Consider the following 13,936-nt stretch of genomic DNA (forward strand, 5'->3'; position numbering starts at 1 on the left):
GCACTACGTCCAACTCCATCCCAAGTGTCCGTGAGTTGCTCAGACCACGTAAGGTCCACTTAAGGGTAATTACAGTGCTCCTTATCCCACATACGCATGGAACCGTCCGCTCCTAAACCCTTATCAGGTGCTACAGGATTGTGACCACCTTGCTTACCTTAGAAGATTTGACCCAAACCCAGCTATTACAATACTGCAGATACAGCTAAGGCTGTATTATATAGCGGAATCGAAGTGCACACAGTTTAGGCCAGCGTTCTGATAATGCTGCTGGCCTGAACTGTCAATCAAAGAGGAGTGCCACCCCAAGCAATCAGAAAGTAGGCTGTCTGGGGAGTAGCGGTCTCCTGAGGGATGACTAACCCTTTACCAGTTTTATATTAGCTGGATATCACCTTTAAGACTGCTGGAGTAGACATTACTTACTAAGCTGAGCACACTTAACAACTTTTCTAGCTGGGCAAACTATTTTATATTTTGTTGGATGCCAATAAAGGACTACCAACAAGAACAAAATCCACCATGGTTGTCACAACTCTTATGGCTGTTTTCCTGTCTGTGTATGGACTGATATTTTCAGACCGGCCACAGGATTCCTGACCGATCTCCATAGTCTCATATATGCCTATCAGGCTGTTGAATTCTTGTTAGATGACCCGCTGCCCGGCTCAGAACTCACACTCCCGACACACCGATGTGTGAAAATAGATTAAAGGGAAGATGCCGAGTCTTAACGTCCATTTACAAGGACTGACGGGTGGAGCTAAATGACTGGCGATCTATTGTTGTTTAATAGCCTTCTATCTTTACTCAGGTAAACTGCGGTAAACGATGCACAAGGAACCATCTGTAATTGATCAGTTGTTTCTGTGTGGATGGGCTGCCGTTGTTCTCGACAGCGCAGATTCTGGTTACGCAGGACGATGTGCTGCCGCGAACGATGATCTTAAGATCATTTCACCAAATGAAGAAGCGTTTTGCTTGTTTGAGTGATCGGGCAGCTTGTTTATAAATGCTGCTTTATCAAAAAAGCTTAAAACACTCTTTCAGTAAAACTTTTTATTTCTATTATTTTCTCATTCATGGTAGATCTGGTTTATTTATTTTTTTGCTTTTGTATTAATGAAAATGGAAGAAGTAATCTATTTTCTATAAATCGCCTCTTCCTTGGACTGGGGATAGTGGAGGATGATAACTCCCATTGTATCCGCTGTGTCGGAGATGACAAGGCTTATCCCAGAGTTTCCACATTCTAAGTGACAGATAACAGAGATGACGTCAGGAGGCCCGCTGGGCCTGATACAAGTCAGCAGGAGAGAGATAACCGCAGAATTCACACGCTGGAATTACCCAGCCTCTTCTGCTGACATTTCCATCTACAATCTTTTTGGGTGGGCACTTTGTACTGATTCCACGTTTGCTCTGGCATTTTTACTATCACATAAATTGTCCGCAAAAAAAAAATATATATATCACGTCGTCCTCTTGTGTATATTTATTACAAACAATGACAGAAAAAAATATATACTTAAAAGACTATTAATAACTAATTTGTTTTCTATGATTTACTAATGCCCAAACTTTCATCTCGCCTCTCCTATAAAGATATGCGTTCCGCAACAGTTTCAGACATGGATCTTGACCCTTCATCACACCCCAAAATTAATTCAGACCACAGGATTGAGACTTCAAAACTAATTTACACATCAGACCCCAAAATTATTACAGACCCGTCAACCTTCATTGAAACCCCAGAATGAGTCTAGACTTCAAAAATAAAATGTAACCCCCGAAGAACGTTTGTTTTTGTAAATACTCGGCGACGCACACATGAAATGTTACCGTCCATCTGTCAATTCATACGTGACCAGAAGTATTAATCACTTCCGGGCATGTGATATACATGCAGAACACACGTTTGTTGAGGTTGTATGTAGTAGGCTCAGAGCCGAGCCCCTCAATCCAGGGCAAGTGCCAGCTGTGTTATACAGCCAACATCTACTACTTGCAGCAGCAACCGTAGCTTGTTCCACTGTCAATCTCTGACAGAGAAGTGGGGAATTCATTCTGGCTCCCATCGGCCTCCTCACACCACGATTGCATAGTGCCGAGGATGGCCTGAAACCTATTGAGGTCATCCATCCCCACCATCTTTCTACTCCCATGAAGCACATGATTCATAGGAGTTAATGACTTTTACTCCATACTGTAGGCTCAAGTCCCCTATGGGAACCTAAAAAAAGTGAAAAGTAAAGAAGAAAAAGTTTTTTGAAAAATCCCACCATCTTTCTACTCCCATGAAGCATATGATTCATAGGAGTTAATGACTTTTACGCCATACTGTAGGCCCAAGTCCCCTATCGGAACCTAAAAAAAAAGTGAAAAGTAAAGAAGAAAAAGTTTTTTGAAAAATCCCACCATCTTTCTACTCCCATGAAGCATATGATTGATAGGAGTTGGTGACTTTTACTCCATACTGTAGGCTCAAGTCCCCTATGGGAACCTAAAAAAAGTGAAAAGTAAAGAAGAAAAAGTTTTTTGAAAAATCCCACCATCTTTCTACTCCCATGAAGCATATGATTGATAGGAGTTGGTGACTTTTACTCCATACTGTAGGCTCAAGTCCCCTATGGGAACCTAAAAAAAAAAGTGAAAAGTAAAGAAGAAAAAGTTTTGAAAAACAAAGAAACAGAAAATATAAAACCGCTCCTCCTTTTTCTGAATCCAAAAATAAATTGAAAATGTAAAAAAAAAATTAAAATAACAAAGTTAATATGAAATGAACATACCACACCCAATCTATCAAAAATATGAAATTATTTAATCTGTACATTAAATGCCACAAAGGATAAAATAATAAAAAGGCCAAAATTGCTATTTTGTGGTCAACACCCCTAAAAAAAATGCAATAAAAAGCTGTCAAATCATCTTGTGTACTCAAAACTGGTACCAATAAAAATGTCAGCTTGCCATGCAAAAAATAAGCCTTCACACAGCTGATTCCTGAAAAATGTAAAAAAAGTTAGAAACTCCAAATTTTTATAATTATTTATTTATTTATTTTTTTACAAAAGGTCAGAATTTTTTTAAACTACTAAAATAAAAAAAAATAAAAACTATACAAGTTTGGGATCTCCATAATGGTACTAACTTGGAGAATTGTATTGCCGAAAATGCCAACAAAAATAATTGCCGCAGCGGAAAGGGGTTAACAGAGAAATGGCGCAACCTCAGATTTCTAAAAGATTCTTCAGCGTTTACCAGAGACCTGTCAGGAGAGCCCACGGGTCATCCTTAAATTAGAGACTAGTTACTCTGACTGTAAATTATGGTTATTTATTCTAAATATTACTCTAGTGAAATAAATATATTGCTGTTATCAGTAAAAACCCAAAGATTTAGTGACCGGGTGATGCTGAGGAATGGCTGGTTATTTCCTCTCCGTCTCACTGGAGAAATCGCTCTTTCCATGTACCGGTAATTACTTTTGCAAGAAGGAAATTGAATTATGTAACTACTGGTTTCCATTTATACCCGGGATCCAATTAGATTAAAATGCTAATAATTCAGACTGCTCTGACCTTTTCATCCCTTACATTGCTTAATAGGATTGTACATTAGACATAATATTTCTCTTTTTTCCTGGTAATTTGCAATTTTTGGGGGCACTGTGAATACAATGGGAACTGCATAGACTGGTTTAAAAATCATGAAAGGGAAGCTATCATCAGAAAGTGACATAATGATTAATAGAGGTATGTGTGATTAAATATTTATAAAGGAATATTTTAACATTTTTGGCAATGTTTTTTTTTTTTTTTTATATCACAATTTTAAAAAAAAAAAAAAAAAAAAAAAAGATGTTGAAAATAAATAAAAATGTAAAAAATAAAAAAAAAAGAAATCTTGCAATTTTCCTACTGGCCACTGGGGCTTTTATAGACTTTAACTTCCAGTTGCTTCAGGAAACAACACATGTACAGTAGTGGCAATGAACAGACTCCGCCCCTATCTTTTCTATTGAAGCTTCTAATGAGCATGTGCAAAGGCTACTGTTAAGGGAGGGGGAGCTGTGACATAATCTACTGTGATTGGTGGATCCTGTGTTATCAACTGTGTATAGAGTTGTTACCTGTCGCTGTAATCCTGCCTTTAATGATAATGAAACTGCTGTAAACTAGTTTTTGTTTTGAAGCCGGGTATGAAAAAGTCATTGTGAAGGAGGGGATCTGTGAAATCGCTTATTGTGATTGGTTCACCCTGGTGATGTTATCAGGCAATGTAAGCCTGCCTCTGATGATAATGAACCTGCTGAAAACGCTTCCTGAAAAGAAAGGAAGTATGGACCTAGAAAAAAAAACAAACAAAAAAACAGTGGCCAGTGTGAAAATTGCAAGATTACTATTGCCTCTTTAAAGGGGTTGGACAAGCCCTTTAAAGAGGACCTGTCGCCAAATCAAAAGAAACCAGTTGTTGCTCTTGTTTTATTCCAGCTGCTCCCCTGAGTATTTTGGGTTTTTTTTAAATCCGCCATACGGTTCTAGTGATATGGGTACTTTATATTTAGTGCTAATATTTATGGTCTATACAAGAGGGCGTGACTCACAGGTTAATGCAGCGGAGCCTAAAGATACACCCCTGAGGAATCCTTGGTAAAGGCCATAAAACTTGGCAATAAATAACAAAGGCCCATATTTTTGGAACCGTATGGCAGATAAAAAAATAAAATAAAAAAGGCATACACAGAGGAGCAGTGAGAATGAGAAGTGCAAAAATGGGACACTTTTGACCCAGTGACAGGCCCTAAAAAGCTTTAAATGGGGCTCGTACATTAATATTAGGTGTGAAGAGACTCTTTGGCTGTGAAATTGCTGCCAGCACTAATGTCAGTGCTCATACAGAGATTGTATCAGCAGCATTTCCTGTAATTGTGGAGGGGGATGTCCCACACTGGTGAATCGTCAATGATTGGGTTTCCTAATGGGCATCCTATTACTATTTATACATGAGATGAGCGCCTCTTTGGGTCAGGGAGGTGCTCAGGTTGGGTCTGCAGCTGCCTGTCAGACAACAATAGACCCATCACCTTGATTTATTGTGGACAGGGCAGATCATTCATCCATTGCACAATGCAGACAGAGAGTAATTGCTGGATTTTCTTTCATTCCTGAAATTACTTTTAGTGTGGGATCTAATAGTATCCAAATGCTATTTAATTATTTGCCTATATAGTGCCAACATATGCTACAGCACCGTACAGATTATTAGCATTCATACTCATATGAATCAGTGTGACATCGCCCCGTCCCCTGGGCTGCAGACATCGGTACAGCAGGGAGTGAATCCTTCTATTAGGCTATGAGATTTATCCCTGTTGGGCCTCATTCAGACGTATTTCAGGTCAGTGTGCGGAACGGACTGCCAACAGATGGCTACATAGAAATTTTTACATACGGACTTCAAGTCTGTGCTGAAAACAAAATCGCAGCATTCACTATTCTGGTATGGTATTACAGAAAAGAGTAGTGCATTACAAACTCCACGTCATAACGGACTCACTGAGGGATACTCAGTTTGCTCGTTCTGCAGCCAGTAATAGACAGTGCCACATGGAGGCTATAGAAGGCAAACGGTGCAAAATTTATAACTAAACACAATTGCTAAAATGACTTTCAGCCCCAAAATACGTGGATTTAAATGAAAAAAATTTTTTTCCAAAAAATGGAGAACGGTGTTAAGCCTAAATGTAGACGCCTTTTATGTGAAGGTAAGGCCGACATCAAGTCTCCGCTACTCTACCCTCCACCTGATTCCCTGTAGTTTCCCCTACCTCCAGAGATGTGTGATGGAAGCTTAAAAAAAAAACCTAAAGAAGTACATGTGTATGGGGAGGTGGAGAGATGGCTGCCCTGCTGACTAATATCATATATATGGGCAATAGAGACTTTAGTCTTGGTCCTTAGATATCTCCAGCTCTGTGAGGACACAGACATCCTGATACGCATTGACGTCAGGTGGGAAGCCAAAATAGTCCCATATTTCCCTGTATCTCATCCTCCCTTCCTGATTTCCTCTGCAATCCTGAGAATGTCTCCTCCACGGCCGCCTTATGTAACCACGTTTGCCCGTCCTTCTACATAATATGTCCATTCCTGCTATTTTTAGCTTCTGCATGACCTGAATCGGTCCCTCCGGGGAGAGTCTATGAAGCTCCAGTATTTCTGCATGTAATTCTAGCTGCTGTGTGAAGCAGAGAACAGACAGAAAATGAATGATTCGGCCGGCGATGTCGGCTCTGTGAGCTCAAGGGATGATTGCAAAAACAGCAAGTGCATTGGCATGCATCAGGAGCCTCACTGGGAGTACGGCTCGTGCCCGAAAATTAGCCCCTGCCATGCAAAGAAGATCACTCACTGTTTAGTGGTCTCCATTCTCCGTACACGGGCTACCATAAATGATCCGTGTCGTGGATCAATCTCGGCAATAGCCCGTAATAAAAAAAAAAGCAAACGGAGCTCATCTGCGTGTCTCTGGATTTTACTGTTTAATGGGTGCGAGATGAATTCTTTTCTTCAGGCGATGCACCAAAAATTGTACAACTGACACACGAGGAATAAAAATGGGTCCAGGGCACTGAAGAAATCCATGGTCCAATTTACATGTAAAAGAAAACTGACGTGTGAAGCCGGCTTGGGGCTATGTGCACACGGAGACTTTTTGCTGCGTTTTTGGAGCGGAAATCGAGTAGAAACTCCCAAGTTTTCGAGGTGTTTTGCATTTTTTTTAGGAGCATTGGAAGAGTTTCTGCTCCTAAAAAAAACAAAACAAGGAGAAACGTTACCCCTTAGACCTCAGTCCCGAGCCTCTCAGCCAAATCAGTTCTCATACTTTGCACTGATGAGGGGCAATACCCCAAAACATTTGTCTGTAAATTGAGATTCTGATTTGGCTTTTATCCTAAGTCATATTGCAAGACTCGTTGAAGGGTCAATAGTGACTTATAGGATCTCTGCTTCCAATAGGTGGCGCTATAGAGTACAAGTCCTCTTCCTCTCTGAAGAGGCAATTTGCATAAAAAAAACAAACAAACTCTGAGCTCACGCCACTTTCCCAAATCACTGCTTAGGAAACACCCTGCATGCATATCCTGGTAAACCAGCAGTTCTGTGTGTGTATAGGAATAAGATGGGAAAAAACCTCACAAATGAATGAGCGTTTTTGCCATTATTGATGAATCTCCACTCTCTGAACTTGCTGCTTCACTCATTTCTGCTGATTCAGAAGCTGCTGAAAAACCAAACAAAAGGAAACAACCAGTTACTGCGAACGCTCAGCCTGTTCTGCTGTTTACTGTCAGCCATTAATGCAGATATGTACGGGGCAGTTTACCCATATAGTATATATAGCTTATAGTATAACCTTAGTGTTTTGTGTTAGGAAATTGGGAGCTTTAATATTCACCGTCTGTTCAAAAGTTTGTGCCCCCCTCCGCATCACACCTGCAGGATGTTTTATCACATCCCATTCATACACCTTAATATGGAGTTGGTTACTTCTTTGCAGCTATAACAACTTCCTTTCCCCTGTGAAGACTTTCTACAAGATTTTGGAGGTGGTTTTGGGATATTTTACTCCTTCATCCAGAAGAGCATTTGTGAGATCAGACACTGATCTTGGATCATAATCTCTGTTCTACTTCATCCCAAAGGTGTTGGATGGGGTTGATAGCCGGGCTCTGTACGGCCAGTAATGTTCTTCTACACCAGACTCCCCGCAACTGTGTCTTTATGGACTTTGTGCACTGGGCACAGTCCTGGGAACAGAAAGTTGGAAGCTTGTCTTGTGCTGAAGATTTCCATCACTGGAGCAAAAGGATCTAGGCCAACCCTTGAAAAACATCCCATAGTATTAGATCTCCTCCACCAAACTGTATAGCATCAGCCAGAGGGGTAACGTTCTCCAGGCTTTCTACAAACCCAGACTCATCCATCAGATGCCTGATAGAAAAGTGATCTCCTTCACTGCACAGAACACATTTCCTCCAGAATCCAGTGGTGGCGGCTTCACACCACTCCATTAGACGCTCGGCATTGTGCTTGGTGATGTATGGCTGCATACAGCTGCTTGGACATGAAACTCCCTGTGGGGGCGCAGTGTCTGTGCTGATGTTGTACCAGAGGAGATCTGGACTCTACAGTTATGGAGTCAATAGAGCGTTGGTGACTTTCTGCCCTCTGCTCCTCAGCACTCGGCCCCCCGCTTTGTAACGTTATGTGGTCTCCACTTCATGGCTGAGTTGCTGCAGTTCCTAAACACTTCTCAATAATACGACTCACAGGTGATGGGGGAAGATTTAGGAGAGAAGAGAGAGAAGAAATGTCATGAACCGACTTGTTAGACTGATGGCTCATATTAAAGGACCGCGCTGGTATAAGTGAGCTCTGCACCACCGGCCATTGCCCCCCAGAAGTTATACACCGGGGGGCATTGGGGTCGAAAGGTATACACTGGGGCAGTGGGGTCGAATGTTATGGGTTGAATGTTATACACTGGGGGCAATGGGGTCGGATGTTATACACTAGGGGCGAGGGGCTGGATGTTATACACTGGGGCAATAGGACCGGATGTTATACACTGGTGGTGAGGGACCGGATGTTATACACTGGGGCAATGGGACCGGATGTTATACACTAGGGGTGAGGGGTTGGATGTTATACACTGGGGGTGAGGGGCTGAATGTTATACAGTGGGGCAATGCGACCGGATGTAATACACTGGGGGTGAGGAGCTGAATGTTATATACTGGGGGCGAGAGGCCAGATGTTATATACTGGGGCAATGGGGTTGAATGTTATATACTGTAGGGAAGGTGGCCAGATGTTATACATCGGTGGGCAATGGGACAGAGTGAGAAATATGAATTCATTGATTGAGAAGAGTGTGCCATTACTTTTGTCTATATAGCGTTTGCTTTGGTTGCTGTAGTAATGATGTGATGACCCCTGCAACCAATCACCGGCAACTGCACTGAACTGCATAATACTGCTCAGTCCAGTGATTAGCTGCAGTGGTCACATGTGTTGTAGTGATGTCATTGCTGCTGCCTGTCAAGGACTGGAGCAGCAGCAGAGAGGCAGCAGTGGACCTGGGGAGGGTAAGTATTGATTTGTTTAGCATTCTATACCTATCTGTCTAGTCCTATAGGCAATTAAAAGGAAAACCCAGACAACCCCTTTAATTGTAGTAACTATCACCTTTCGGCACCTTATTCCTGTATCATTGTGTGGACAGGTCATTAAATCCCCCTAGACGTGTAATTGTCTCCCAGTATTTTCACAATCCCCAGTTATATAGGACAATCTGACACAACATGTGGAAAGAACGAGGAGTGTAGTGCTCTTATTTATAGCATTTACAGGAAATAAGGTCATTTCTTCCATGAAAAGCCTTTTTCATAGGAACACACCAGGAAATGAAGGAAGGAGACTGGCATGTAGAGTGAAGATCACACCCTGTGGGCCTTCACCAGGCCTAGTGTCTACCGGACAGCAATGGTGCATAGTACATCTTATATGTGATCAATATGGACAAGTGTGCAGGGACAGTTTTTGACCCAACCTTTACCTTCTTTTTTTTTCCTGTGCACTTTTTATGCCGTGAGCTTTTTTCCTGTGCACCTTTTTGCCTGTTATCCACCCAACTTTCCCCTATGCTTTTACTATGGTAAGAATACCATATGTATGAAATATTTACTGACTGTCCACATTTATGTGTTGACTTATGGTATTGTTGGATTTGGGAAAACTGGAGGAAAATATACTAATATTGTCAGTAATATTACCATAAAATCCATAGATCGATTGACCTCTGCCATCAGCAGACTTTTTTTCTATGATGTTATTAAGTTGAGTATTTGGGGGTTGTGTTGTTTCCTGCATTAGTGAATAGATGTATTACTGGTTAAAATTTATTATTATTTTTTTTTTATTTTGCCATCTACATCCTCTCTGTATGACAGTACATAGAAGCTCCTATGATGGCAGGGTCTGTAACACTTTTCTCTGCTTTCCTGAACCATGTTCTAAGGTGATTTTATGGCCAAATTCAAAGTTTTATAAATCAGTTTATAAAGTACAGGAGCTAATAGATAAGAGAGATAAGCATTACAGACCCTGCCGTCAGACGAACTCACTGACGGATTCACTGGTAAATCATTCGGCCGACTGCTATGTACAGTGATGAATAGAGGATGTAGAAGCTAACTGGTTTAAAATTTTTAATGAAACCTTATTATAAAAATGCTCCAAAAGTTGTCCATGTCCTTTAACCCTGCTTTTGGTAAACCCGGTTACATGTATGAGCTTAAGATCGTCGTTGATCCTGAGGCACCTGGAATCTATGGGGGGACAAAAGTGACCATTGCTTTGAGTGCCACTGCATAAAATGAGAATCGGTGTGGTTCCCTCTACTATACAGCAGTGAATGTAGTGGAGAGATCCCAGCCTCAAGTGAAGGCTGAGACCTCTTCAGGACCATAAAAATACATTTATTTATTTTTTTTTTGCCTCTAATGGACTCTTTGGACAAGGATGCTGACGGCTGTACAGTGAAGGGATTTCTTGTGATCCATTTTAAATGTCTCAAGTGGATTGAGTTGATTTACAGTTGCTGCTTGAAATGGAAAATGTAACTTTCCCATTAGTCAATTTTAAGCAAAGTATGAAGTGCACATTTCTAGCCAAGAGATTTCCTAAAAATTTGTTGCCCGATAAAGCAAGACAAATGTTTTTTTTTTCCTTGTTTGTTTGTGTTTTTATTTTTGCACATAATTTCTTTGTTGTCAAAGTTAACAAATAGTAAAAAAATAGTTTCACGTGAGCAAGTCCAGGCTGTATAGAGAATGCACCCATATGCCCACATTGGTGAGACAACTCCAGGAGCCAGTTGGATCATTACTTTTTTTAGTCCCCATAGTTGCTAACTACCTGCCCGTTCTGCCCTGCGACGATCTTTCCTGGCTCAGAGTGGCCACGGATCGCTCCTCCGGGCCATTCTCCTGCTTCCTGTGACGTCACGTTTTCAGAGCAGTTCCTTCTCTTCCTCTCCGTTTTGTCGCTGGTGCGTCACTGCTGACGACATGTTGATTGAAAGCCGACTCCATGCTGCCAAGCTGCGGGCAGCTGGCTGTCAATCAACATGACGTCGACAGTGATGTCCCGTCGAGAGAGCAGAGTGGAAAAGAAGGAATTGCTCTCTCAATGTAACTTCACAGGAAGCAGGAGAATGGCCCGGAGGAGCGATCCATGGCTACTCTGAGCCAGGAAAGATCAGCGCCCGATAGAATAGGCAGATAGTTAGTAACTACCTGCTGATAAGTACTTAGCCACGTAGAAAAAAAAAAGTCCCAGGTAACTCCTTTAGGTGTCAGAAGTCCCATCGACAAGTAAGCATTTATTAATAACCATCTAGTTCAGTCATAAAGTGATTCACATGAAATAGTAAGTTCCAGTAAATAATCATTGTTTCTAGGAAGGTCAAAAAGTCACGGTATCTTGGCGTACTGTCACCACATGTGTGGTGTGAATCTATGTAATACAGGTTTCATCAAGTATTACAGATTAATATAACTCCAACAATAGTGAAATTATCTCCTGTGAAGCCACGCCACGGCTTCATAGAAGTAAACTATTGACGGTGACAGAGACCTTCAGGAGGCCTCCGGCTAACTTGCCAAACTATCGTTACCCTGTGAGGATAGGGGACCGAATTACTGTCCCACCAGGATTTTTATCAGATTGAATATTTATTAACATTGTTCCATTGGTCTAGGCCAGCTTTCTTCATAACTTTTTCTATTTCGGTTGCTTCTTACTTTGTGACAACTTTGTGGTTTCTTTTCTGTCTGTAGCGGAGAAGGTATCCTCCCTGGGGAAAGATTGGCACAAGTTCTGCCTGAAGTGCGAGCACTGCAATAAGACACTTAACCCTGGTGGACATGCTGAGGTAAGGTCCAACCCAAAGAAAAAACAATTATTGGACAGCAAACTATCGGTATGTCCGCGTGAAATAATATCTTCAGTTTTATGGCAAAACTGAATTAGAATGAATTATGCACAGATTATTGAAATGCAAAGTAGTTCTAAATCTACAAATTCAAGATGTCTGAATTCGTCACCCAACAACTTAACATAATGGTTGTAGGCCGAATCTGTGATTTATTAAGCAATGAATTTTGGGAGAAAAAAAAAACTGTAATGAAACTTTATTTGCCCCTAAAAGTTTATATACCACAACTCATCCTTCCACCGGTAGGTCTTAAGATGAAGTCTGGACTGAGTGGATTTCGCCACTTTGAGGGTACGATCAGGCTATTGCAGCGCTTTTGACGCAGCGTATTTTCGCTGCGTCCGATCATGCTGGTAAATCCGCATGATAAAGGGGGACATTCCTGATTTTTTGGGGAATAGAATGAGATCAGCTCTGCTAAAGATGTGCTTTTGTAATTTTCCTTGACTTCTTCCAAGAGCCATAACTTTTTTTTTTTTTTTTTTCCATCGACATAGCCAGGCTTATTTTTGCGGGAAGAGTTGTAGTTTTGAATGACTCCATTCATTTTACCATATAATGCACTTAAAAATAGGGAAAATTTCTAATTGGGATGAAATGTTAAAAAGATAAATCCCACACAATTTCACAATTGGTTTATGAATTTTAATTTTACGTCTTTCATTGTGTCGGAAAAATTACTCTTTCTGGCAATATGATTCTCCAGGTCAGTATGATTATGGTGATACCGAAGTTCTACATTTTTTTTAATATATTTTAGAGGTTACAGAAATTCAGAATCTTGTGGGAAAAATAAACATTTTGATTGTGTCATCATTTTCTGAGACCCCAAATTTCTTTATTTCCCGTCCATAATGATGTGTGAGCGCTGGCTGAGCTGTACTTTTTATCAAAACTGCTTTGAGGTATAAATAACAAATTAATCATTTTTTATTGTTTTTGCTTTTTCTTTAGTTAATTGATACAACCGAAAAATAGCAATTCTGGCATTTCTATTTTTTGGGGGGGGGATTTAATGTACAGTATTTTATATTTTGATTGGAATTTTTTGGACACGATGATGCCAAATTTGTTTTGTTTGTTTCCATTTGTTACATTTCTATCATTTTGAATGTGGAAAGGGAGTGATTTAAATATATATATTTATGTGTATATAAATGTTTTTTTTTATACTTTACATTTTGGTTTCCTTAAGAGACATGAATATACGATTATTTGATCCCTCATGTAATTATGATTATCCGCAACCAGACCACTGAAATACTGCTGTCAATCACACATCTAAAATTTTAACTGTAGTTATCAGAGCTTGCTCTGGGCGTCGCTATTAAAGGCAGATACTGGCTATGTAGCACAACTCCTGAACCTGCTCCATACAGTCCCAGTGACCTGTGATGAAAATGTACGTTACAGGACATTAGGGAGCTAAGAAAGGGAACGGATCGAGACTACCTTTATATGTGAATGAGCCTTTCTTTTTCTAAAAACCCACCTTCCTCCCTTTTTCATTTTATTAATTCTCCTCCCATGTTTTCTTTTACATCTTCAGCTCACCTGATTACAGCCCCTTCTCTTTTCATGTGGTTGTCATTCATCACTTTGTTAAAGAATCAGTAAATACAGAAAATGCATAAAAATTTAAAAATTATCTTTGTAAGTTCTCACCCAATCTCCTCCTTTTCTTTGATGCTATTTTGTCTCAAATTACAAATAAAACTGAAATATAAAGATATCTTCTTTGTGTGGTTTAGTAGCTCAGTAATGTTTCCCTCCTACTCTTTCTCCCTTCTCTTCTTCCTCCTAATCCTCTTTCTCCTTCTCGTCTTTTGCCTTCTTCTTCTTCTCCTTTTTCTCCTTCTCCTCTCCTATT

General features: G+C 40.5%; 1 protein-coding gene across 1 annotated transcript in view; it reads left to right on the forward strand.

The window, feature by feature from the left end:
• Positions 1 to 13,936, forward strand: part of LOC141153897 (cysteine-rich protein 2-like) — a 90,042-nt gene that overhangs the window by 48,820 nt on the left and 27,286 nt on the right. Inside the window, exon 2 of the mRNA XM_073639146.1 lies at positions 11,909 to 12,003. Within this exon, the coding sequence (XP_073495247.1) occupies positions 11,909 to 12,003 (95 nt within the window). The remainder of the gene's footprint in view (positions 1 to 11,908; positions 12,004 to 13,936) is intronic.

This window comes from Phyllobates terribilis, unplaced genomic scaffold (genome assembly GCF_046119375.1).
Source record: "Phyllobates terribilis strain yellow unplaced genomic scaffold, ASM4611937v1 Scaffold_7__3_contigs__length_470593459, whole genome shotgun sequence".
Taxonomy (NCBI): domain Eukaryota; kingdom Metazoa; phylum Chordata; class Amphibia; order Anura; family Dendrobatidae; genus Phyllobates; species Phyllobates terribilis.